Genomic DNA, 27,168 nt, shown 5'->3' with positions numbered 1-27,168 from the left:
TTTAAATTAATCGGTTCAAATTGCTCGTCTCTGTCCCGAAACTAATTGATAATGCTGATTAATCCAGCAGGGGAGAGAATGGAGCTACTAGCCAGACTTGTTCTATATAAGCTACTACAGGTTATATTTGCTATTTCAGTGTAATGCCTGAAGGAATTCTGAAATTTTAAAGAGCATGACAGGGACTTCCCTGGTGGTCCAGTGGTTATGAATACACCTTCCAATGCAGGGGACACGGGTTCAATCCCTGTTGGGGAACTAAGATCCCATGTGCCACGGGGCAGCTAAGCCCATGTGCCACAACTGCTGAGCCCACGCACCACAACTAGAAAGCCCATGTGCCACAACTACAGAGCCCGAGTGCCACAACTACAGAGCCCATGCACTCTGGAGCCCGAGCACCACAGCTAGAGAGAAGCCCGCACGCCACAACGAAAGATCCCACATGCTGCAACAAAAGATCCTGCATACCACAACTAAGACCTGATGCAACCAAAAATAATAAATTTTTTTTTTTTTTTTTTTTTTTTGCGGTACGCGGGCCTCTCACTGTTGTGGCTTCTCCCGTTGCGGAGCACAGGCTCTGGACGCACAGGCTCAGCGGCCATGGCTCACGGGCCCAGCCGCTCTGCGGCATGTGGAATCCTCCCGGACCGGGGCATGAACCCATGTCCCCTGCATCAGCCGGCGGACTCTCAACCACTGCGCCACCAGGGAAGCCCATAAATATTTTAAAAAATAATAAAAAAAGTAAAGAGCATGGCATACTATACTCACATTAGCTATTTTCATCAGCTGCCTTTTTCAAAATGCCTTGTTTAACAATACATTTAATTAAGTAAAACACTTTATATATTTTTGTCTGTGTCAGGTCTTAGTTGCAGCACATAGGATCTTTCGTTGTGGCACGTGGGCTCTTCTCTTGGGGCACGTGGGCTTCTCTGTGGTTGTGATGCACAGGCTCCAGGGTGTGTGGGCTCAGTAGTTGCGGCGCACAGGCTTAGCTGCCCTGTGACATATGGGATCTTACTTCCCTGACCAGAGATCAAACCTGTGTCCCCTGCAATGGAAGGTGGATTCTCAACCACTGGATCACCAGGGAAGTCCTGACAATACATTTAATTTAATAATTCTTCTTCCTCAGTCTTTCAGGAAAATGTTATGGTTTTTCTATTGAAAGAATAGATTGTGCCTGTCTGCTGTGAATGAGCAGAACACATAGCTAATATTTATTTGCCATAGGTAATTTCTGAGCTTCGGGAGAAATTGGATCTGCAGCATTGTATTTTGCCATCGTTGTTGCAGGCTTCTCAAAGCAAGGTGAAAAATAAAGGACAAAAAAGGTATAAACTCATGGAAAGTTATCACTGTTTTTCTCACATAGGCAAGGAAAGTTTTCTGACGTTTATTCTGAATCCCGGACAGAAGATCTTAATACTTAACAACTACAAATAGTGGTAGTAGTATTACAATTGTGTACTACTGTACAGTTTTTCAAATCATAATTCTATGTATAAGTATCTGTATGTGTGTGTGTGTGTGTGTGTACGTACTCCCTTTGCTCTGCAGATCAATTCCAGATAGACTGCAGTACAGTTTTACTAGCCAGTGTACACATGAAGTTGTGACTTGTTTTAAGGCACGTGGCTAGTAAGCAGGAACCCAGATCTTACAGGTTCCTCTGTGGTAAGCGGAAGAATGATTTTTTTTTCCCTCTGCTACTTGCAGTTCTTCAGGAAATCAAGAAAACAGCGGTCAAGACTGTGTTATTCTTCTCTTTGATGTAATAAAGTCAGCTGTTAGATATGAGAAAATCATTTCAGAAGCCTGGATTAAGGTGAGTGATGTCTTTAAACATTGAGGAAGAAATGGGTGGCAATCAGTGACAGATATGTAAGTAAAGGTAGGTTGAAATAAAAGTCTTAAAAGTCAGTCGAGTAGAAATAATAGATGATGGTTGCCAGATGGGCAGATTGGTTCTCAGATCAGAGAACACAGCATGCTGAATAAGGCGAAAAATGTTCTTATGTGTTGTAATATTTTTGTAACCCTTGTTTTTGCAGGCAATTGAAAACACCACCTCAGTGTCGGAACACAAGGTACTGTTCATGTACTATGAATTTTAAGTCTTAACAGATGTAAAATTAGTGATATTGGCTGGCTTTCCTTCCTGCTGTTTCCTCTGGCTCCTTCCAGTCATCCGTTCTGTGACTTTTGTAGCTGCTCTAATAAACATTAGCTGCCTGAGGAAGATGATCTGAAGGGGTGACTTGCCAGATGGTCTTTATTCTGGCAATAAAATGAAATAAAATATCCATAAGGGGAAATAGTAACATTCCAAGCAGGCATAATGAGTTGCAGTCAAAGAAGCTGAGTCCCCCTCCCATGAGGAGGTGAGGACTAGAGTCGCCTGGGTCATGAGTTAGGTATTCAGGCCCCTCTGTCTGTCTGATTGCCCTTCCTCCCACCACATGGAATTGTCAAGATAGTGGCATTTCATGTTTCACTTTCCTTTACCTGACAGAACTGAATCAAATATTCCATCTACTCTCAGGGCAGTGGTACTGAATCTGTCTTAAATCTGGAGATACTTTCTTCAGTCAAGAAGACAGATGATTGAATTTCTTGTGTACTGATTGGTTCCCTTTAAGGATTTTCTTTAGTTGGAATCTCTTGTTTTGTAGAGTTTTGTTAGTTGGATTATCCAGTTGTTAGATGACTATTTTAAAAGCTGCTGTGATACTGAATAAAACAATGAAAAACTCAATAATTTTTTGTGGTTGCCAGGTTGAGGGTGGGTAGGGAATCAGAATATCTAAGACAACGGTTTTATTATTGCATAACCCTTGACCTCCTGCATAGCTGTTTTTACAGATTTCTGATCATTGTATAAATATAATTTTGTATTCTGATTTTTTTTCTCTTCACATTGTGTCATAAACATTTTGCATGCTTCTGCATTATATTTATTGTCTTTTTTTTTTTTTCGGCCACGCCATGCCACATGCAGGATCTTCCCCAACCGGGGATTGAACCCATGCCCCCGGATTGGGAGCATGGAGTCTTAACCACTGGACTGCCAGGGCAGTCCTTTTATTGTCATTTTTAATAACTGTATTGTGTTCTGCTGTAATCTGTCAGAATTTTGGTGTCTGAGTTGGGCCTTCAGTGAAGGGATGTCTCAAGTAATTTATTGTTTTTGCTTTTATTAATTAGAACATCTAACATTTATTAAAATATCTTTTCTCATTAATTGAGATATAATTGACATTTTATATTAGTTTCAGGTGTACAATGTAATGATCTGTTACTTGTATATATTGCAAAATGATCACCACAATACGTTGTTAATGTCCATCACCATACATAGCTACCATTTTCTTTACTTGTGATGAGAACTTTTAAGGTCTACTCGCTTAGTAACTTTCAAATGTACAATACAGTATTATTAACTATATTCACCATGCTGTACATTACACCCCCATGACTTATTTATTTTATAACTGAAATTTGTACCTTTTGGCCCCCTTTACCAACTCCCTACCAACTCCCTACCCCTACCTCTGGCAACCACCAATCTGTTCTCTGTATTTGTGAGTTCATTTTTGTTTTAGTTTTTAGATTCCACATATAATTGAAATCATACACTATTTGTCTTTCTCTGTCTGACTTATTTCACTTAGCATAATGCCTTCAGTGTTCATACATGTTGTTGCCAATAGCAAGATTCGTTCTTTTTTATGGTTGAATAATATTCTAGAGAGAGTGTGTGTGTTTATATCACATTTTCTTTATCCATTCCATCAATGGACACTTGGGTTGTTTCCATGTCTTGGCTATTGTAAATAATGTTCTAATGAACATGGGGTGCAGATATCTTTGTGAATTAGTGTTTTTTGTTTTCTTCAGATACGTAGCCAGAAGTGGAATTGCTGGATCTATAGTAGTTCTATTTTTATTTTTTTGAGGAACCACCGTACCGTTTTCCGTAGTGGTTGCATCAATTTACATTTCCACCAACAGTGCACAAGGGTTCCCTCTTCTCTACATCCTTGCCAACATATGTTATTTTTTGTCCTTTTGATGATAGCTGTTCTAACAGGTGCGAAGTGATATCTCATTGTGGTTTTGATTTACGTTTCCCTGATGATTAGTTATGTTGAGCATCGTTACATGGAGGTTAGCTATCTGTATGTCTTCTTTGGAAAAATTTCTATTCAGATTCCCTGTCCATCTTTTAATTAGATTGTTTGGTTTTTTCCTTTTGAGTTGTGTGAGTTCCAAGTAATTTGTGTTTTTCTTTTTTGTCTTGCTTGACTTTTTAACTTCTCTGTCTCTCTGTCTCTCTCTCTGTCTCTCTCTCTCTCTCTTTTTTTTTTTTTTGCGGTACGCGGGCCTCTCACTGTTGTGGCCTCTCCTGTCGTGGAGCACAGGCTCCGGACGCGCAGGCTCAGCGGCCATGGCTCACGGGCATGTGGGATCTTCCCGGACTGGGGCACGGCAGGCGGACTCTCAACCACTGCGCCACCAGGGAAGCCCATCTCTCTTTTTTAAAAAATATTTTTCTGTTACTTGGCAGCTGTAACTCTTTATTTATTTATTTGGCTATGTCAGGTCTTAGTTGCGGCATGTGGGATCTTTTGTTGCGTTGTGCGGTCTTCTCTCTAGTTTTAGCACACAGGCTCAGTAGTTGCAGCCCTTGGGCTCTCTGGTTGTGGTGTGCAGGCTCAGTAGTTGTGGCGCATGGGCTCTAGAGCGCATTGGGCTCAGTACTTGGCGGCACGCGGGCTTAGTTGCCCTGTGGCATATGGGATCTTAGCTCCCCGACCACAGATCGAACCTGCATCCCCTGCGTTGGACAGCAGATTCTTAACCACTGGACAGCCAGGGAAGTCCCTCTTTTTTTTTTTTTAAACATAGGTAATACAAGCTAATTGCGGAGAAAAAAAACCCCACAAGTAATCTAAATATGTGTAAAATAAAGTTTACCTCCACTCTCTGTGCCACTCTTCATGGATAATCATTCTTCCAGATTTTTTCCTATTCATATACAAGTTGTATGTGTGTGCAAGTGCAGGCACACTCACTTTTATACATATTTGTACTTGTATATTGTTTTTACAAAAATAAAATTACTATGATTATTGCAGGTTGCTTTCTTTTGCTTCACAATATGTCGTGAATGTCTGTCAAAAAATATATCCTATCTCATTTTTTAAAATATTTTTTTATTGTTTAATTAAAAAAAATATTTTTGGGGGGCACACCACATGGCATGTAAGATCTGTTTCCTTACCAGGGGTCAAACCCACGCCCCCTGCATTGGAAGCATGGAGTCTTAACCGCTGGACCACCAGGGAAGTCTCTAGCCTATCTCTCTCTCTCTCTCTCTCTTTTTTTTAAATAAATAAATTTATTTATTTATTTATTTATTTTTGCCTGCGATGGGTCTTTGTTGTGGTGCATGGGCTTCTCGTTGCGGTGGCTTCTCTTGTTGCGGAGCATAGGTTCTAGGCGTGAGGGCTTCAGTAGTTGTGGTGCACGGGCTTAGTTGCTCTGCAGCATGTGGGATCTTCCCAGACCAGGGCTCAAACCCGTGTCCCCTGCATTGGCAGGCTGATTCTTAACCACTGCGCCACCAGGGAAGTCCCCTATCTCATTTTTAATGGCCATATAATGTGCTGAAAATGACCATCATAATTTTTATAACCTTTTTCATATTGACAGACATTTACAGACTCTCCAACTTTTCACAAAGTAATTTTCCTAATAATAATGAAAATTTATAGTGAAGTTGGCAAGTGACTTAATCTTTTTTTCCATAATAAATGTGAAGCTATTCAAAGTTATTTCTGTAATAATACTACTTTTGCTTGTATTCCAATATTTTTTTAAAAGGTACCAGTGGTTAATAGTTGTGGCACTTTATTGCTCTGAAAAATATTTCTGGGTTTTATGAAAACATAGGTACTCCCATGAGAGTATGTTGAGCAAATGAGTATTCTTTGTTTTAATGGGAAAAAGTTGAGAGCTGCTGTTTTGTTGTAGTAAATGTACTGATTTATTAAACTGTTTTCATGTTGTTGCATATTTATTGACAACAGGTTCTTGACCTGGCAATGCTTTTCATCATCTATAGCACCAACACTCAGACAAAGAAGTGCATTGAGAGGGTGCTAAGAAATAAGATTCGATCAGGCTGCTTTCAAGAACAGCTGCTACAGAGTACATTCTATATTCATTACTTGGTAAGTGTCAGAATCAGACAGCATCAGTCTTAAAGTTTTAGAGAGGTCGTTTTAACCTTTCCTACCCAGTGTGGGAATGATGACACCACCAGCTTTGCTGTGTGTAGATGTTTGGCAGGGAGCTCAGTATATTTCAAAACATAGTAGGATTATTACTTACCTTGATTGAGACATTATAATGTTAATCAAATCAAACTAAGATCGGTTTTCATCTTTTTAGCAAAAAAGTCACAAAATTGGTTTATGTTGAACTTACTAGACTCAAACCCCAAATTCTTTTTTTATAGGAAATATTGCAATTCAGGTCTTCTAATGACATATTTATATAACTTTATTTTTAACCTAGAATAGAAAACTTTACAGCTCCCTTATAAAACGTCATCTTAGTTTCAGCCCATTGTTCAAGCCCATTGAGACTTTTGAATCTTAATTTTATGTTAATCATTTTAATTGTCTAGCTGTCTATGATCTGCAACTTTGATAAACTTGCCTTCTGTATCCTTTTTTAAGTAGTTTCTAAAAACCCCTGAGTATAACAGGATCAGAGGAATGCTAATAGAGATGTAATTTTGTATCTATTGAACCATCACTGTTTAGCCATTCAACACTATGACCCTGAGATGATCATTCCTGTTGAAATATAAACCATTTGAATTGGAATTTTATAATCTAGGAATGGTGTTTTCCAGGTGAATATTCAGGATATTAATAGTGTATATAGCTTCTTAGAAAACTGGGTGAACCAGAGGTTTAGGACCTGACTTAGGAACTAATGAGAATATGTAGCTGCGTCTTAAGACTTTATATTTATGGGCTTCCCTGGTGGCACAGTGGTTAAGGATCCACTTGCCAATGCAGGGGACACGGGTTCGAGCCCTGGTCCAGGAAGATCCCACATGCCACGGAGCAACTAAGCCCGTGCGCCACAACTATGGAGCTTGTGCTCTAGAACCAGCAAGCCACAGCTACTGAAGCCCTCGCGCCTAAAGCCCGAGCTCCACAGCAAGAGAAGCCACCACAATGAGAAGCCTGTACACCACAACAAAGAGTAGCCTCCGCTCGCTGCAACTAGAGAAAGCCTGTGCGCAGCAACAAAGGCCCAATGCAGCCATAGATACGTACATACATACATACATACATAAATAGACTTTATATTTAGGAATGGATTTAAAGTTTGTATTATTTTATCTTACAGTTCTTTCTGTGCTTATTTCTGCTATGATACATGTTTTGGGCTATAATTTTGCATAGGGCAGAAACCATATATAATTTTTATTGCATTTTCCTCAGTAAAGCATTATACCCATTTCAGTGCTTAATTTAAGATTTTGTTTTAATTGTGATGATATCAGTAAGGAAACTGGACATAACAACTCATTATTTATTCTGGTTCCATTACTGTCCACCTATACTACCTTCTTGGTACGACATGATCAGTTCTCCTCTTGATGTTCTTTAAAAGAAATCAGTTTAATTAGCATTGAACCTTATAGACTGATTTCAAATCATAACCAAGGCAGAGGAGACCTGCTATATCCCCAGGGAGGCAGTATGATTAAGTGAGGAAATTGGGATTTAGAAGATATGGATTCTAGTTCCAAACTGGGCAGATAGGAGCAGATTACCAGCTATTAGGCTTGTGGTTTAACTTCCTTGAGCTTACAGGTCAATTCTTACCCGTACGTTGAATCTCACTGATCCTGAGAGAAACTCAGAATGGTGAAGGATTATTCTGAGTAAAACAAAGATTAAAGTTCCTTAAGTTAAAATGAGAATTGGGGAGAACTCTGACATCTTAATAGGGTTAGCAATAGCAACTCTAGATGCTGTGATAACTAAGTTTCTCCCACAGCTTCATTTCTCTCTACTCTTCCCCCCTCAAGGTTCTTAAGGATATTTGTCCATCCATTTTGTCACTGGCGCAGAGTTTGTTGCACTCCCTAGACCAGAGCATAATTTTGTTTGGCAGTCTCCTATACAAATATGCATTTAACTTTTTTGACACTTACTGCCAGCAGGTATGTTGAAATGTTTATTTTGGGAAGGAGGGAACAGGGAAAAGGAAAGAAATGCAATTCCACGTGACTTGCATGTGATCTTATGTTTTTATTTCTTCTTGTTTGGAAGACATTGAAGGAGAAAGAACTCTGAACTGGGAGTTGGGAAAACTTAATTCTAGTCCTAGTCTCAAAATGAGATTGGACTTGAGGATCTAACTCTGTGTTTTGAGCTTTAAAATTCTCTGAGTCTAAAATAAGGTCCAGCTCCAGTCAACTTCAAACAAACATTGGCTTAAAGGGCTGGGGTTATCGTGCAATTTTCAGAGTACAGTAATGGCAGTTTTAAACTTAGCTCTAAATAATCAACTGCCAATTGATCCTGGAGTTGTTCTCTAGAAAAAAGTGTGGTGGAAAAGAAATGAAGGAGAAATGCCTGAGGGCCTAACCCTGTTCCCATGAACACGGGACACCAAATTTAGTAGCACATATCCAGTCAGGGAGGGCTGTACTTATGGAAAGTGATTATGAAAACAAAATGTCTTATTTTGTATTGTTTATGTATGCTATACCTTTATTAACAACATTAAAGCACATTTGAATGGAACTTTTAAAAATGAAGACAAAATTTTTTAAATTTAAAACAGAACTATAGACTCAGCTGGCATGAGATAGCTACTGCACTCGAGAAAACCATGTGACTCAGTGTGGAGCAGCAGTATAAAGGAAAGGGAGAATGACATCTAAAACTTTTGGGGGGAATCATCTTAATGTCGTAGAGACAACATCATTACCCATGTTTACTTGAAACATACAAGTCTCTTTGTAAAAACCTTTAGCTCCTTGAGTGCTACCTTTTCAGTAAATTTCAATAGATTAAGTACAACCACAACTTAATGGGTAATATTTAACCCATATGAGAAAAAGAAAAAGACTACGCCAGGGAGCAAAATCAGGAGGGTTTAGACAGTGCTCACTGGTAAATTATGGGAAATAAGTGAAGACTGGATGGTAGTGTTGTTAGAGTGACATAATCCTAAACCTCCTGAATCTAACATTAATGAAAACTAGTTAATAGAATTAGATGATGGGATTGGGTGGGTTGGGATTTTAACCAAGTTGAGATTGGAATGGCCTCTGGCATGAACCTCTTTAGATGACCATACCATATTTTAGCTTCACACTGTCCTGTTGACTCTTCTCTGTATAGGAAGTGATTGGTGCCCTGGTGACCCATATCTGCAGTGGGAACGAAGCTGAAGTTGATACTGCATTGGATGTCCTCCTAGATTTGGTAGTTCTAAACCCATCTGCTATGAGGCTGAATGCTGTCTTTGTGAAGGTATTTAGTCCTACCACTGACATACTGAATCATTTTTTTTTCTTGCATATATTTGAGTAGTACCTGATATCTATGTTAGTTAACAGCAATTTATTTTGTACTCTAGATATTGAGCACTGTAATTGGTAGAAGCAGGTGATAATGGAGGTGAGGGTGATGGGGCAAATAATAGAAAAAATAACTCATCTATCTTTGTATTAATTCATTCAGTGAATACTTGTTTTTACCTAACCATGTGCCAGGCTCTATTCTGGGTGCTGTGGATATAAAAGTTAGTCTTTGCCTTTGATGATAGAAAGTAAGACACATAAGTAAGTCACTATAGATACATGATGAATTCTCTAATAACGTGCTGTAGATATACCAGAGCAGGAATAATTAACTGGAGAAGTCTTTAAAGAAGAAATAACATTGGAGTGATTCTTGAAGGATAGAGATTTGACAAGAAAAAGTAAGGGAAGTACATCTAGGCAGAGAACAGTTTGAACAGAAGCAAATTGGCACCACCCACGTCCATGGTGTGCCTGAGGGATGACAGGTAGATTAGCATGGTTGGCGGATAGGATAAGGTGAGCGCTGGTGGGAGATGAGGACATAGGACAGGGCCAGATTATGAAGGATCTTAAATACTATGCTAAAGAGTTGCAACTGTATTTTATGGACAAGAGGGAGCTTGTTACAAGTTTTTGTGTTTTTTTTTTAATTCATTTATTTATTTTTAGTGCGTTGGGTCTTCCTTGCTGCACGTGGGCTTTCTCTACTCTTCATTGCTGTGTGTGGGCTTCTCATTGTGGTGGCTTCTCTTGTTGCGGAGCACGGGCTCTAGGCGTGTGGACTTCAGTAATTGTGGCTCGTGGGCTCTAGAGCGCAGGCTCAGTAGCTGTGGCGCACAGGCTTAGTTGCTCTGTGGCATGTGGGATCTTCCCGGACCAGGGATCGAACCCATGTCCCCTGCATTGGCAGGCGAATTCTTAACCACTGCCCCACCAGGGAAGTCCCTTGTTACAGGTTTATAATGAGGGTTTGACATAATCAAGTCTGGGCTTTGAAAGATAACTATGTAGGCCCTGTTATCCCCATTTTACAGATGAGAAAACTGAGGCTTTGCCCAAGGTCAAAAAGTAAGTAGTTCCCCTGTGACTCTTTCCGTATCTGTAGAGGATGAATAAGTAATTCATGGAGTAGAAGCTGAGAAATAAGGTCAGAGACATAACTTTTGGCAGAATATTGTTTTCACTAAGAAAAAGAGAAGTGTGGAGAAAAAGAATAGGGGGAGGGGCTTCCCTGGTGGTGCAGTGGTTGAGAGTCCACCTGCCGATGCAGGGGACACGGGTTCGTGCCCCGGTCCGGGAAGATCCCACATGCCTCTGAGCGGCTGGGTCCGTGAGCCATGGCCGCTGAGCCTGCGCGTCTGGAGCCTGTGCTCCACAACGGGAGAGGCCACAACAGTGAGAGGCCTGTGTACTGCAAAAAAAAAAAAAAAAAAAGAAAAAAGAAAAGGGGAACTAGGAGGAGGTATGTTAGCATGACTAAGCAGAACATCAACCCTTTGGGCTCTGAGCATAGTTTTAGAGAACTGGAGCTTTTGTGGAACAGATGCTTGTCTATCTGTGTGTGCCTCTTATGAGGATTTTAATTTTTTTATTTAAAGGAAAAAAATGTTACTTGCTAATCTCATCATTGGCATTTTTTTGTCCCAGGGCATACTAGACTATCTGGATAATATGTCACCCCAGCAAATACGAAAACTCTTCTATATTCTCAGCACACTGGCATTTAGCAAACAGCATGAAGCCAGCAGTCACATCCAGGTAAGAGGCAGTGTGTTGAGAAAGAATCTTTTAAACCTCTTCAATTGAAATTTGCTGAACAAAATTACTGCAGCCTGTGTAGTGGTAGGAATAGAGTACATAGCTGTAGTCCTAGCATTTGTTTATTCTTTTCTTACTACAAACATTAGGTGTCTACTGTGTGCCAAGCACTGAGATGATAGGTATATATTAGACCTCCTGCCCTCAAGGAGCTTAGTCTGTTAGGGTGAAAATGAGTCTGTAATCAGCTAATTATGAAACTGAGTAAGAAAAGCCACTCAGGTACTGTACTGAGTGCCACAGGGACACAGGGAATTCCCTTGTTCCCTAAGGAACATCTCCATCTAATGTGAACTCCATCTGGGCCTGCTCTCATTTGTGGGCATCATTCATTGAAAAAGCCAGGCAAAAGAACTAAAGATTAGGTTGGAATCATAACTCATAGCTCTTTTATCTCTTTAGTGCCACCTTGTGGCAGTAATCCATACTGGCCTGTGACTTTGAACAACCAATACTTTTTTTTTTAACTACAATTAATTGGCTGGGTAATATACACGCATGGTACAAAATTCAGAAGGTATAGAAAGGTAGTGAAAGATGTCTCCTTGCTCTCAGTCCTCTAGGCATCTGGTTCTCTAAAGGCAATTGCTGTTATTAGCTTATGGCTTTCTGAGATGTTCTGAGAATTAACAAATTTGTATTTACTTGTATACCTATATTCCACACCTTACCCTCTTGTTCTGTGTCTTGCTTGTTTCATTTAGCAGTACAGTTTGACGATTTCTTCATGTCAGTAATAATAGAACTACATCATTATTTTATTTTATTTTAATTAATTAATTTATTTATGGCTGCGTTGGGTCTTCGTTGCTGCGTGCAGGCTTTCTCTAGTTGTGGCAAGCGGGGGCTACTCTTCGTTGCAGTGCACGGGCTTCTCAGGGCAGTGGCTTCTCTTGTTGTGGAGCACGGGCTCTAGGTGCACGGGCTTCAGTAGTTGTGGCACATGGGCTTAGTAGTTGTGGTGCACGGGCTTAGTTGCTCCACGGCATGTGGGATCTTCCTGGACCAGGGCTCAAACCTGTGTCCCCTGCCTTGGCAGGTGGTTTCTTAACCACTGTGCCACCAGGGAAGCCCTATTTTATTTTTTAATTGTGGTAAAATATACATAAGATAAGTTTTACTATTTTAACCAATGATAAGTGTACAACTCAGTGACATTAAGTACATTGACAGTGTTGTGCAACCACCAGCATTATCCATCTCCAGAACTTTTTCATCATCCCGAACAGAAACTCTGTCCCCATTAAGCAATAACTCCCCATTCCCTTTCTCTACACCCTGGTAACCTCTAATATACTTCTATGAATTTGCATCATCTAGGTACTTCATTTAAATAGAGTCGTACAATATTTATCCTTTTGTGTCTGGCTTTTTTCACTTAGCATAATGTGTTCACAGTTCCTCCACGTTGTAGGATATCTCAGGACTTTATTCCTTTTTATGGCTGATAGTGTTCCATTGTATGTATAGACTGCAAGTAGTTTATCCATTCACCCATTGATGGATATTGGCTTTTTTTCCATCTTTTGGCTATTTTGAATAATGCTGCTATGAACATTGATGTACAGGTATCTCTTTGAGTCCCTGTTTTCACTTCTCTTGGGTACATACCTAGAAGTGGAATTTCTGAGTCATGTAATGATTCTGTGTTTAACATTTTGAGGAACCACTAAACTGTTTTCCACAGTGGGTGCACCATTTTACATTCCCATGAACAGTAGAGGGTTCCAATTTTTCCACATCCTCACCAACACTTATTTTCTATTTTTTATGTTTAACTATCCTACCGTTTGAAAAGTGGTATCTCATTGTGGTTTTGATTTCCATTTCCCAGATGACTAATGATGTTGAGCATCTTGTTGTGTGCTTATTGGTCCTTGTATATCTTCTTTGGAAAAAGTCTATTCAAGTCCTTTGCTCACTTTTTTTTTTTCCTCACTTTTTAAATGGATTATTTTTTGTTGTTGTTGACGTATAGGAGTTCTTTATATACTCTGGATTTTAATCCCTAATCAGATATATGATTTGCAGATTTTTTCCTCCCGTTCTGTGGATTGTCTTTTAATCTTGATAGTGTTCTTTAACGTAGTTTTGATGAAGTCCAACCAATCTATTTTTTTTCTTTTGTTAGTGGTACTTTTGGTGTCATACTTTAAAAAAATTGCCAAATTTGAAGTCATGAAAAATCTCCCCTATGATTTCTTCTCAGAGTTTTAGTTTTAGCTCTTAAATTTAAATCATTGATTCACTTTGAGTTAATTTTTAAATATGGTGTAAGATAAGGGTTCAACTTCATTTTTTTTTAAACAAGCTAGTTTTTATTTTATTTATTTATTTATTTTGGTTGTGCCGGGTCTTAGTTGCGGCACACGGGATCCTCATCGCAGCGTGCAGGATCCTTAGTTGTGGCATGTGGACTTCTTAGTTGCAGCATGAGGACTTCTCAGTTGCAGCATGAGGACTCTTAGTTTCGGCATACGAACTACTAGTTGCGGCATGCATACGGGATCCAGTTCCCTGACCAGGGATCGAACCTGGGCCCCCTGCATTGGGAACGCAGAGTCTTACCCACCGGTCCACCAGGGAAGTCCCTCAACTTCATTTTTGTGTGTGTGGGTATCCAGTTTTTTCTAGTACCTTTTGTTGAAAAGACTCTTTTTCCATTGAGTGGTCTGGGCACCTTTGTGGACAATCAATTGGCCGTATGTGTGAGGGTTTATTTCTAGGATCTATTCTATCTGTTGGCCTAAATGTGTGTCCTTATGCCGGTAGCACACTTTTGATTACTGTAACTTTGTAGTACTTTTGAAATTGGGAAGTGTGAGCCCTCCAAATTTGTTCTTTTTCAACATTGTTTGTTTTTTTTTTTAATTCTAGTTTTTGTATTTATTTTTTGGCTGCGTTGGGTCTTTGTTGCTGCATGAGAGCTTTCTCTAGTTGCAGCGAGCGGGGGCTACTCTTTGTTGTGGTGTGCGGGCTTCTCATTGCGGTGGCTTCTCTTACTGTGGCTCTAGGTGTGTGGGCTTCAGTAGTTGTGGCTTGCAGGCTCTGGAGCGCAGGCTCAGTAGTTGTGGTGCATGGGCTTAGTTGCTCCACGGCATGTGGGATCTTCCCAGGCCAGGGATCAAACCCATGTCCCCTGCACTGGCAGGTGGATTCTTAACCACTGCACCACCAGGGAAGTCCCTCGAGATAGTTTTGGCTATTAGGGGTCTCTTGAAATTCCATATGAATTTTAGTATGGGTTTTTCTATTTCTGTAAAAAATGCCGTTGGTATTTTAATAAGGATTACATTGAATGAGCATATTATCATCTTAACAATGTTCAGTCTTCCATTCCATGAACATGGGATATCTTTCCATTTATTTAGGTCTTCTTTAATTTCTTTCAGCAATGTTATGCAGTTGTGTTTTTTTTTTGCGGTATGCGGGCCTCTCACTGTTGTGACCTCTGCCGTTGCGGAGCACAGGCTACGGATGCGCAGGCTCAGCGGCCACGACTCACGGGCCCAGCCGCTCCGCGGCATGTGGGATCTTCCCGGACTGGGGCACGAACCTGTGTCCCCTGCATCGGCAGGTGGACTCTCAACCACTGCGCCACCAGGGAAGCCCTGTTATGCAGTTTTTAATGTATAAGTCTTTTGCCTCCTTGGTTAAATTTATTCCTAAGTACTTTTTTCTGTTTGATTACTTCTACCTGATCAGCCAACAACATTATGATAATTTACATTATCTATATCAAGCAACTATCACAACGGTAACAATAATAGCTGTTATTATTGAATGTCTACCATATGTTGGGCCCTGTTCTTGGAATTTTTCGTAATTTGTCTCTGATCCTTGAAAAACCTTTCCCATTTTATAGATGAAAAAAATTGAGACTCAGAAAGATGAAATGACTCACCAAAGACCACACAGTTAGTAAATGATAGAACCCTTGCTATTCTAGGGTTTTTGGCTCTAATATTCGTAGGCTCTTTTGCTGTACCATTCCAACATCTTCATCTTTATCATTGTTTCCTTGTAGGATGACATGCACCTGGTGATACGAAAACAGCTCTCTAGCACCATGTTCAAGTACAAGCTCACTGGTATTATTGGTGCTGTCACTATGGCTGGCATCATAGCGGCAGACAGGTATGCATGGAAATTCTGATTTCTGTGGCTCATGGTCAATTAATCAAGTTGCTGTCTTAAAAAATAAATTGTTACATTGTGTAGACATCATTGTAACAGAAGACATTAAAACCATAATAAGAGAAGTGAGCAAATGTTTGTTGCCACTTTTCCGTGTTGCAGCATGTGGGATCTTTCGTTGCAGCGCGTGGGATCTTTCATTGCGGTGTGTGAACTCTTCGTTGTGGCGCGTGGGCCTCTCTCTAGTTGTGGTGCGTGGGCTACGGAGTGTGTGGACTCTCTAGTTGTGGTGCACAGGCTCCAGAGTGTGCGTGCTCAGTAGTTGCAGCATGTGGGCTCTCTGGTTGTGGCGCATGGGCTCTAGAGCGCACGGGCTTAGTTGCCCTGCGGCATTTGGGATGCTAGTTCCCCAACCAGGAATCGAGCCCCGTCCCCTGCATTGGAAGACAGATTCTTAATCACTGGACCACCAGGGAAGTCCCCTATGTTCCTTCTAATCTTGACTGTATATACTACATATAATTTTTACAGAATTGCAATAACAGTCATTACATTCTGATGGTTTAAAACTAGGGATTGCTAAGAAATTAAGTTCTAGAAGTGTTTCTAAAAAAAAAAAGGGAAACCCTGATCTCCCTGGGATGCATTCTTCTGCATCTGCTCCAATCCTGGGCACTAGACAATACAGGTTTCTCCACTGCTGTGTTATTCCTGTCTGGAACACCATGTTTGATATAAATAAGGTCTTCCTGTGGCTTTTTCCCCCTTTGCACTTTGATGCCACAGTTGTAACACCTAAAAGAAGCTTGGGGCTTGATAAGTTGTTACCATTGCAAAATGAGATTGGAATTTAGTTCATGCTTCTTGGAAATTATTTGTCACGAATTTCTGGCACCTCAGGAAACATCCTTAGAGTCATCATTAGTAATCCGTAGAGGCTGCATAGTGTACTGGTTAAAAGTTCATTCTCTGGAGCCATACTGCTTGCCTGGGGTGAAATACTGGTTCCGTTATTTATTAGTTGAATGATCTTGGGTAAGTTACTTTACCTCTCTGTACCTTTGTATTCTCACATCTGTGAAATAAAGATATTAATAGTATTTACTTCATAGAGTTGTTGAGAGCATTAAATAGAACAATGCCGAGTGCTTGCCCCTATGATTTTTACTAATTTAATGTATCCTTAAAAAAATCTAAGATAACCATTGTTTGCTCTAATCCACATTTTGTATGCTAAATAAATACTTGGGGACTGGCTTGGTGGTCCAGTGGTTAAGACTCCATGCTCCCAATGTAGGGGGCCTGGGTTCCATCCCTGGTCAGGGAACCAGATCCCGCATGCTGCATCAAAGACCCAGTGCGGCTAAATAAATAAATACTTTAAAAACAAACAAACTTGTCTGTGCTTTCGTGCACTTTTATCTCCACCCCAATCCCAAGGAAGGCACATTTCTTAAATTTATTGCCAGTTGTTACAAAATATTACAAAAATGGGTCTAAAATAATGTTTTTAGAAGTAGATCTTCCAGTTTGACCCCAGGGAGAGGAGACCTCAGCAGTGAACAGTGTACACAGGTAAGTTCTTGTCGTGTAGTTGGATATGTTTATGAGTAACTGAGGAATTGCTTCTGGTCACTGTCACCTTGCCAGAAAGAAGGCTTTTTTTCTCAAAATATGTTTTCCTGAACTCATAGCTTTTGTAATTTGTACCACTCTTTTGTCCTTTAGAATCCACTGGCTTGGGTTGTATTTTAGTTCTGTATCTGTCTAATCTTCCTAATTAAATTGTAAATTCCTAGAGAGCAAAAAAGGTGGGTCATGTTTGAGAGTAGCAGATTGACTGGAGCATAGGGACAAGTAAGTGTGTAATTGGAGAGTTGGAGCTAAAGCTAGTTTGGAGATAGAAAACAGAGAGCTCTGAATGTGAATCAAGACATTTTGATTTAATTTTTCCACAGAGGTAGTCCGTAAGGGTTTCTTAGCATAGAAATGGCATAATCCAAGCTTCCCTTTAGAGAAATTAATCAGTTTCATGTGTATGATGGATTGGAAAAGAGATGAGATTCAAAAGAGATGGATTGGTCAGGAGGCTTAGGAAAAACCTCAGGTGAGAGGTGGTGATAAGAGCTTTGCCAGTGAAATCGGAAAGGGAAAAACTTACTACTGAATGGGGTGAATGGTGTTTAATTAGGAAGCACTGGCATCCCAAGGGCTGGACCGTTCTTTCTCTTCGACTGCTCCAGGTAACCTCCTTGCTACAGTTGGTTCATTCCTGCAGTGAGCAGTCTCCTCAGGCCTCTGCACTTTATTATGATGAATTTGCCAACCTGATCCAAGGCAGAAAGCTGGCTCCACAAGTGCTGGTATGTCCAAGTATCTTTTCTTAAAGCAATGAAGCATGAGGGCTGCTTTACTATATATTCTTCAAACCCTTCCCTCTGTTGTGCTGCAAAAATAAAAAGATCTTCCTGTGAGCTCTCCCATATTCTAATTGGGAAGGCTGTTCTGACTCACTCGGCCCCAGGCCTCTCCTCTGAGGCCTCCTTCATATAATAAAAATAAGGGATGAGGATGATGAACATGTGGTTAATGGTGTTGTTGAAAGCCACCATCTATTCTGTGCCAAGCACTGTGTTAAGCATTTTTCATGTATTATGTCTAATCCACATCAGAATGATGAGGTATGTATTATTGTTATTTTCTTTTCAGAAATGAGGAAACTGAAGCTTTAGAAAGGTTAATAGTTTATTTAGGGCTTTATAGCACATATACCCTGGTCTACCCAGCCTTTTTTGTTTGTTTCCTAAAGGAATGGGCTGGGCAGACCATCTTTAATGATTTCCAGGATGCTTTTGTGGTGGACATCTGTGTTGTTCCAGAAGGGTAAGTACCGTTTACCCACTGACATGGTTGTACTGGTCAAGAAATTATGTCAGTTATGTCAATTGCTGGTGCAAACCTCAGAATGTCTTGACCTCAGCCAAGTCTAGCCCACTCCCACAACTTCCCTCCTCCCAACCCCAGTACCCCGGCACCCCCAGCTCCAGGATTGCTAAAAGATTCCCCACTTGTTCTTTCTCCTCTTTCTCACTTCTCCTCATAACAGAGGAGATTAGTTTGTTCTAGTGGTTTCTCCCATAGACTTGCCATACCCTTGAATTACGGTATCAGATTCTGGGTTCTCTCCACAGTGACTATCCATTTCCTGTGAAAGCTCTCTACGGACTAGAAGACTATGATAGTTGTGATGGGATTGCCATCAACCTCCTGCCACTGTTGTTCTCTCGGGACTTTGTGAAAGATGGGGGTAGACTGACTTCGCAGGAATCAGACCAAAAGTCAGTACACTTTTTCTTCTCTAAAACCTCTGTTGGTATTTTGAATGTTCATGGGGAATGCCGCAGTTCATGCAGTCTCTTGAGAACTTGATTGAAAAGGATTTCTCCCAAGACAGGTGGTATATGGATGGGCTCCTAAGAATGGGGCAGACTCCTTGTTTTCTCCCAGACCCTGGGTTTGGGATTTGCATTGAGTCATGACAGCCAACAGATATTCTGTGAGGCTGCTTTTGTTTCTGTTCCTTTTTCCCACCCATGAACGTGTTTGTCTATCTCTGCCACTCTTAACACCCTCCTTCCGTCTTATCTCCACTTCCTCCTAACACATGGACATTCAGTCTACTTACCTCTGTCTTCCTCCAATTCAGTTCATTATTTGGTGAGAATCCATTACATTCCTTGTTATATGTTCTTAAAAGTAGACATTTATTTTGGGCAAACCTCCTTAATTATAAGGTTGGGCTCCCTATAAACATGGACTAATGTGTCTATAAACCGTGGTCTAAAAATGGATTTTTCCTTCCCAGATTGGTTTCTCCGTTGTGCCTGGCTCCCTACTTCAGGTTACTGAGACTTTGTGTGGACAGACAACATAATGGAAACTTGGAGGAGATTGATGGTTTATTAGGTATAGGATGAAGTTATCAGATCCTTTCTTCTTTGTAACCTTTCTTTGGTAAACTTAGGGAAGGGGCAGACTGGTACATGTGTGTGGGGGAAGGAATTTTTTAACTTCACAGAGACTTTTAGATTATATTTATTGACTGCTGCATGATATGGAAGTATTTTTGAGACTAATCAAAGCTTGACCTTCAAATACTAGTTAAAGGGGAAAGTAAGAAGGAGAACTAGCTCTAGGGGCAGCATCCATGTTCTGTTGACTTGAACTAAAAGGGATTAGAAATGTTTGTCCTTCTCTTTCAGACTGTCCTATATTCCTCACTGACCTGGAGCCTGGAGAGAGACTGGAGTCCATGTCTGTTCAAGAGCGTTCATTCATATGTTCACTTATATTTCTTACTCTCAACTGGTTCCGAGAGGTGAGCAGAGTTACTAGGACAATTCACTTACTGTCTGTAGTTTCTCTTGAAAGGAAACAGTTTCCTTGGTTCCACGAGGCTCCTTAAAAATTCTTCACCAACCACTAACCCCTGTGTGTTTCTGCAGAGGTTGTATCCTACCCTTCCCTAATCATATGCGCCTCCTGATGCAGCGAAATCAAAATACTTAGAATTCACTTACTGTTGCCCATGCTTTACTACCTCCAAGCCTTTTCATGGTAATCTACTTCTGCCTGGAATAACTTCACCTTCACCACTGTGAAAATACTGTTCCTCCTTACATCACTATGCACGTAATGTTTCGATTTAGTGAGATCAAGTGAATGATAGTTTTCACTTTCCTTCACAGTATGTTTGTGCTTAACGAAATGCACAATCATAATGAAATATAATGAAAATGAAATGCAGAAAATGATGGTAACATCTTACATCTATATCACACTTCCTTTCTCATGCATATTATTTCTGAGAATGTTTATTCACTTGAAATATCTCTTCTTATCCTGACAACTATATTATGATGTAGGCGGGATGGATATTATTATCCTCGTTTTACACATATGGAATTGCAGGTACAGAGAGTTCAAAGTCATTAAAATTTATCAAACACATGTGCCAAATGCTGGGCTAGTTCCTTTATTCACACTTAATCCATATGACTGCATTCCAGTTTTATAGCTGAAGAAATAAAAGCTCAGAAAGGTTAAAGACTTGGCCAAGGTCACACAACTAGTAAGTAGCAGACTAGGATCTGTTTCACCGAAGTGTATACTTTCTAGCTATTGTGTTGTTCCACCTTATTACTTAACTAGAAATAAGTAGAACCAGGATTAGAAGTTAGATCTCCTCTATTGGCCCAGAGCTTTTTCTTTACAGCCCCTTGCTGAGAACACTTTGACATTTCTCACTAGACTCACAGATGCTGTCACCAAACAACTCTTTTAGCTCTCGCTGAATAACGCAAACAAGGTTAAAATCTGAATAGTTCACAGTGTGAGAATATAATTTTTACTTCCACAGGTTGTAAATGCCTTCTGTCGGCAAACATTACCCGAGATGAAAGTGAAGGTGCTCACCCGGTTAAAGCACATTGTAGAGCTGCAGCAACTCCTGGAAAAGCACTTGGCAGGTGAGGGAAGGGTCCTGTATTGCAACCCTGCTGGGCAGTGGTGAGGAGATAGCAGAGTTAGCTTTTAAGCCAGACTCAACGATAGCTGCCCCCGACTCGTGGGACAAGAAAATGGTTGCTCAACAAAAATTTTAAAAAATGAGTACATCAGACTTCCCTGGTGGTGCAGTGGTTAAGAATCCGCCTGCCAACGCAGGGGACACGGGTTCGAGCCCTGGTCCGGGAAGATCCCACATGCCGCGGAACAGCTAAGCCCATGTGCCACAACTACTGAGCCTGTGCTCTAGAGCCCGCGAGCCACAACTGCTGAGCCTGCATGCCACACCTACGGAAGCCCATGCCTAGAGCCCATGCTCCGCAACAAGTGAAGCCACCACAATGAGAAGCCCATGCACTGCAACGAAAAGTAGCCCCCGCTCACCACAACTAGAGAAAGCCCGCGTGCAGCAACAAAGACCCGACACAGCCAAAAATAAAGAAAGAAAGAAAGAAAATTTAAAAAAAAAAAGAATACATCCATTTTCCTCCCATTGTTATCTCCAGGAAACCTTGGTGTTTAATACAAGATATAAAACATTGGTTGGGCTTTTTGTAAATTACATTGCTTCTTTGGATGTCAAACTTCCAGTGCCCTTTGCCTTCTTGAACATCATTATGAACCAGGAATACAGCTGAGAGGCCTCTTAATACCTTCTGGCCATTAAGAAAACTTGTCATTTTAGAGTGCTAGCTTTGGGACTTCCCTGGTGGTCCAGTGGGTAAGACTCCCTGCTCCCAATGCAGGGGGCCCAGATTTGACCCCTGGTCGGGGAACTAGATCCTACATGCATACTGCAACTAAGAAGCCCACATGACACAACTAGGAGGTCCGCTTGCTGCAGCGAAGATCCAGTGTGCTGCAACTAAGACTCGGCGCAGCCAAAAATAATTAATAAATAAATAAAAATAAAGTGCTAGCTTGATTCTCTGGGGAAAACATGGAGCCTCCCTCAGGCTCTCATCTAAATAATTGTGTGTAAAACAAACTGCTATGTGACCAGATATTGCTAATATCTTTAGATTTTAAATGTAAGTTAATTTATTTTTAGTTCTTATCTGCTTGGATGTTTTATATTGGTATAATGGTTTTATGTTGATTGATCATAATCAATTAATATGATATTCCTGTAAGTTATCTTTGGCTATTTTACTATGCCAAAATGATTAACGTCAGATGACCTGAATGCATCTTACAGGCAGTCAGCCATGCTTGGCAGTTCTGGAAACTAGTTTTTAGCTAATCGGGTGATTAGAATTCAAGTCTAATAGTGGTATATGGTTGGTATTCATTGAGCTTCCTGCTGTTTGTTTCAGTCACTCCAGACTATGTTCCTCCCCTTGCAAACTTTGACTTGGAAACTTCAGAAGTAACACCTCATACCAGTACTGCTGTTTCAGCAAAAATCAGAATACAAGGAAATTTAGGTGAGTATGTTCTTTTCTTCTTATTCTGTGTCTCCCTATGTGCCATGCTGAATTCACTTAGAAGTTATGCGCATCAAGGCATCGGTAATTGGAGAGATTATATAATTGAACCCTTCTTTGGCATGGTTATCAATGAACTATAATTTAGGGTTATAAAATTACCTCCTGTCTCTAGGTAGTCTTCAGCAGGTTGTTTCTTGAAGGCAGTGATATTTAGTAAACATGATTATTGATTATTTGAGTCACTTTTCTCTTCTTGAAATATAAGGAGGAAGGAAGCGAAAAGCAGATGGCAACAAAACATCCTCCCCTGACCCACTTTCAAAGGAGGATAATTCAGAATGCGACCCTGCACCATCTGATAGGAGCCAGCTGGAAAAGGTATTGGAATGACTGGTATCTATGAAGGTGTGTGACAGCCCGGTGAGATTAACAAAGGGCCAGCATTATCCTATGCATTTTACAGAGAGAAGGATTAGGGAAAAGAGAGGCGAACAAACTCTCCTAGGCCTTGGAGTGACCCTCTCAGTAGCAGAGTTTGGGTTAGACTCCAAACATTTATCACTACCACACACTGTTTTTCTAATTCTTTTCTTGATTGTATTACTCCCTTTTTTGCATCCCAGGAGTACTTTGAATTCTCACTTGTAGCAATTAGCAAATTCTTTGTATGTAGTTCAAGATATACTTCTTTTAGCCTCTTTCCTCTTCGGATCCCAGATTATCTCTTTCTCAATGAATTTAGATAACATGAAATGCTTAGTACAGTTTCTTTTTTTTTTTTTTGCGGTACGCGGGCCTCTCACTGTTGTGGCCTCTCCTGTTGCGGAGCACAGGCTCTGGACGCACAGGCTCAGCGGCCATGGCTCACGGGCACAGCCGCTCTGCGGCATGTGGGATCTTCCCGGACCAGGGCACGAACCCGTTTTCCCTGCATCGGCAGGCAGACTCTCAACCACTGCGCCACCAGGGAAGCCCATTAGTACAGTTTCTTAATACAGATACTTAATAAACAGTAGGTCCTTTTCCGGTAATTGTACCACCCATAGAGTAGGTTTGTGAAATTGCCTAAACCACATGGATCCCAATTATTTCTGTTTTTTAGGTACTGTTTATTGAGAATTTATGTGTAACTCCTCTAATCTTCCTAAAAACTCAAGCTTAGTATTGATATTTACATTTAATAGATGAGGAAACTAAGATCCAGAGAGGATAGGTGACTTGTGTAAAGTTACACAGTTAATAAGTGCTTGAGCAAGGATTTGAAGCCAAATCTTTCTGGCCCCTAAGCTCATAGTTTTCTGTACCACACCATAGTGCCTTGATTTGTCTATATTCATCCCTAAGTGGAAACCAACTGAGTATCGATGTGTGACCTATATCCCAATATTACAATACGTGATCTGTTTCAGGAATATTTAGGGACTTTGGTAAAAGGAAGTTGGTAAAAGGATGTGATGAACTGTAACTTTTTACATAAAATAAATGCACAATTGCATTTTGAAATCTTCATTTAAAGTTAGATTAATATAGAAGCCTTATTCTATTGGTTTCTGGTACTTTCCTCCCAGGAGTTCAGAGGGAAAGAAGAAAAGACATCAGTATCATTACAGAATTACCACGCTTTTTTCCGAGAACTGGACCTTGAGGTCTTCTCTATTCTGCATTGTGGGCTTGTGGCCAAGTTCATCCTAGATACTGAAATGCACACTGAAGTAAGTGACAGAGCTGAGATCCCAGAACTTAATCTTATTTCAGAAAGTTCCTCAGCTCTATTCCTATTTCCAAAAGAAAACCATGACCCTGGGAGAAGTTGGACTCTGGCTTCCAAAGCCTTTATATGTGCAAGTGTGGATGAATAATCATCCTCATCATCTTGATGTTTATAAGTCTAAGTTTTTTTTATAGTGCATTAGGTATTACAAAAGATCATGCTAATGATGTGATCCTTACTTTACGTTACTAATAATAACCTATTTAGGTTACTTTTGTGGAGCAACACTGTTGTGATTTATAGTTACACAATGCTCTTTTCACTTTTTTGTGACATTTGTTCAGTATCCATGAGTGTTTGTTGAGGCCTTTTTTGTTTTTGATGCAAATCTAGATATTGGCAATTCAGTATTACGTAAGCATGATGCTTGCCTTCAGCTAGCTTATAATCTAATAAAGGAAGGAGACAACCAGCAGTACATTGTATATTGATGGTCTGAACCAAGTACCAGTGAAACTGAGGAGAGAATGGTATTTATAATGAAGTTGGAAGTAGAAGACATTTACACACAGAAGGTACCTTTTGGTATGGGATTTCACCAGAGAGTAGAGTTTTTCCAGGTTAAAAAAATTTTTTTGAGAAAATGCATGGATTTTTACCATAGATTTTTCAAGAATGTAAGCTCCTTCAAAATGGAGTTTTTTTTTTTTTTTTTTTTCAGTCTTTCTGCGTCAGCCTGTACTTGGAGATTCTCCATAGCTGTATGTTGAGTGAAAAGTTTGAAGTGAGACTGCTTGACCCATTCTACTTATGGTAGTGTAATATAGTTATAAGGATCCTGCCCAGAATTAATAGTAGCAAAACATTAGGTGGAAGAAAATATGAAAGAATTACTTAATGAATAGAGAAAAGCAAAATTCCCTTTAATTAGTCATTTTTTTTATCTCAAGTTACTTAGGAAATGCATCACGGGTCCATAGGTGGAAGGATACACCAGAGGCATTTATTTCTAGAGCAAAAGTGTGTCTTCTAAAACTATACTGCCTCATTCCCATTTAATAATTTTAAATTTTGTTTTACTTAAGAAGTGCATGACTTTTTGATTTGTTGACAGAGTACTACAGCCATTTATATGAGGTGGGGCAGAATTTCCCCCTTTTTTGGTAATGGTCAGATTCTTCACCCATTGTAAAGAGTAAACATGAAATGTGTCCCCCAGAAAGATGGCTAGGACATGCTGGGAATTACTCTTTCCTTCCTCTTTGTGATAGGCTACAGAAGTTGTGCAGCTTCAGCCCCCTGAGCTGCTTTTCTTGCTGGAAGATCTCGCCCAGAAGCTGGAGAACATGCTAACACCTTCTGTGACCAGGAGAGTCCCCTTCCTCAAGGTTAGTACAGGCAGGAACACAGGCCCTGGCCTCTGGATTTGGAAACAAGGAGGTCTTAGTAGTGAGTAAGTTGCCACTTTCTCTGGTATTGTTTTTGGGTAGCATGGTGGTAGCCCCATTGCCAGCCCACGTTCATTTTGCTTTAGAAAGGAACTCTGAAACAGAGAAAACAGAAAAGCCACCCAAAACAGAAAATGTATTTCTAAATGCTCTGAGCATTCCTGAATCCTCTTCTTTGCTTGGGTTTTGGTTTTAACACCCTCCCAAACTAAGCCCTTGCCCAAGCCTCAGCATAGTAGTCAGCTGTCTAGAGAAGTCCAGAATCTCGAGTGTGTATCTAATGGACCAATGCATGTAGCCTCTGGGGAAGCAGTGGGATGACACAAACGACAAAATGTGTAAGTTTTAGGTGTAAACATTTAAAATTAGTATATCTAGTTACTTGATCCTTTCTTCTTATACTTAGCATTTGCTATACATTCTTATCAGCCTAAATGATTTCTATTTTCGTGTGAGTTTTATCTCATTAGTAATTTTGGGTCTATACTTCTCAAACACTGTCTGTACTCTCTAAAAGCCAATCTCTTGGTTATTTGAAGATTGAGTGAGTTCCCTCTGTCAAAATATATCCCTAATTTCTTCTGTCCATTCTACCCGGTAGCACAAGGTTTGATTAAACTCTATAATAAACTCTTAGTTTCAGAGAAGCTATCCAACAGTTCCTTCCCTCGTAACTCTGAATTTATTATAGAGCAAAGGAAACCGGAATATTGGATTCTCACATCTCCACCAGAGATCTGCCTCAGAAATCGCTCATAGTGTTGTTCAACTGCTGAGCCCCATGTGTAACCATCTGGAGAACATTCACAACTATTTTCAGGTCAGAAGCCTATCTTATCATTATAGAGACTTAGAAATCGCTTAATGAACAAGAGATTTCATTTTTGGCTGAGAAATATTGAAGGAGAATGAGGGCAATTGCTGAAGCAACAGTCTTAAAAGCATTTTTCTCTTGTAGTGCTTAACTGCTAAGAATCATGATGTAGTTGATGGACCAGGAATTAAAGGTCAGGAGTACGACATAATGTCTTCCTGCTATCAGAGGCTACTGCAGATTTTACATGGACTTTTTGCTTGGTGAGTATGTGGCAAGTACAGTAGGTAGAGATAATCAAGTATGTCCTTGCTTCTGCTGACAGTCACCAAGGCACTGAGGTATAGAAAAGAAGGAAAGGGCTCCAAAATTTTATGTAAATATGATACTTATTCTTTCTGTAGTGGTTTTGTCTGCATCATTTCATTTGGTCTTGCACGCTCTGTGTCTTACGGAGTCACTATTATTAACTTATCTGAAAATCAGATGACTTGCTTTTGGCTAACCTGTAACAAATCTGGCCGTCTGATTCTTAGTGAGTTTGCTGTGGCAACCTTTCCCTAATAGCACCAGAGAGACTGTCAGTTAAGAAGTTGTTATTAAAC

General features: G+C 40.3%; 1 protein-coding gene across 11 annotated transcripts in view; it reads left to right on the top strand.

The window, feature by feature from the left end:
* The window catches only part of FANCD2 (FA complementation group D2), a 56,600-nt gene that overhangs the window by 13,776 nt on the left and 15,656 nt on the right, over positions 1-27,168 (top strand). For 8 of the 11 annotated variants that reach the window (XM_027093878.1, XM_027093879.1, XM_027093877.1 and 5 more), the window contains 21 exons: positions 1,243-1,343; positions 1,729-1,837; positions 2,064-2,099; positions 6,105-6,248; positions 8,132-8,266; positions 9,456-9,587; positions 11,288-11,398; positions 15,486-15,595; positions 17,110-17,170; positions 17,839-17,958; positions 18,405-18,478; positions 18,787-18,933; positions 19,461-19,561; positions 19,858-19,973; positions 21,015-21,123; positions 22,477-22,587; positions 22,856-22,968; positions 24,159-24,302; positions 25,573-25,689; positions 26,441-26,569; positions 26,708-26,826. In XM_027093878.1, coding sequence (XP_026949679.1) covers positions 1,243-1,343; positions 1,729-1,837; positions 2,064-2,099; positions 6,105-6,248; positions 8,132-8,266; positions 9,456-9,587; positions 11,288-11,398; positions 15,486-15,595; positions 17,110-17,170; positions 17,839-17,958; positions 18,405-18,478; positions 18,787-18,933; positions 19,461-19,561; positions 19,858-19,973; positions 21,015-21,123; positions 22,477-22,587; positions 22,856-22,968; positions 24,159-24,302; positions 25,573-25,689; positions 26,441-26,569; positions 26,708-26,826 — 2,339 coding nt within the window. The remainder of the gene's footprint in view (positions 1-1,242; positions 1,344-1,728; positions 1,838-2,063; positions 2,100-6,104; positions 6,249-8,131; positions 8,267-9,455; positions 9,588-11,287; positions 11,399-15,485; positions 15,596-17,109; positions 17,171-17,838; positions 17,959-18,404; positions 18,479-18,786; positions 18,934-19,460; positions 19,562-19,857; positions 19,974-21,014; positions 21,124-22,476; positions 22,588-22,855; positions 22,969-24,158; positions 24,303-25,572; positions 25,690-26,440; positions 26,570-26,707; positions 26,827-27,168) is intronic. The other 3 variants (XM_027093882.1, XM_027093884.1, XM_027093883.1) reach the window with 3 other exon arrangements.

This window comes from Aethalodelphis obliquidens, unplaced genomic scaffold (assembly GCF_003676395.1).
Source record: "Aethalodelphis obliquidens isolate GAN/ISIS:26980383/991018 unplaced genomic scaffold, ASM367639v1 scaffold86, whole genome shotgun sequence".
NCBI lineage: Eukaryota > Metazoa > Chordata > Mammalia > Artiodactyla > Delphinidae > Aethalodelphis > Aethalodelphis obliquidens.
This window is presented reverse-complemented; position numbering and strand designations above follow the sequence as displayed.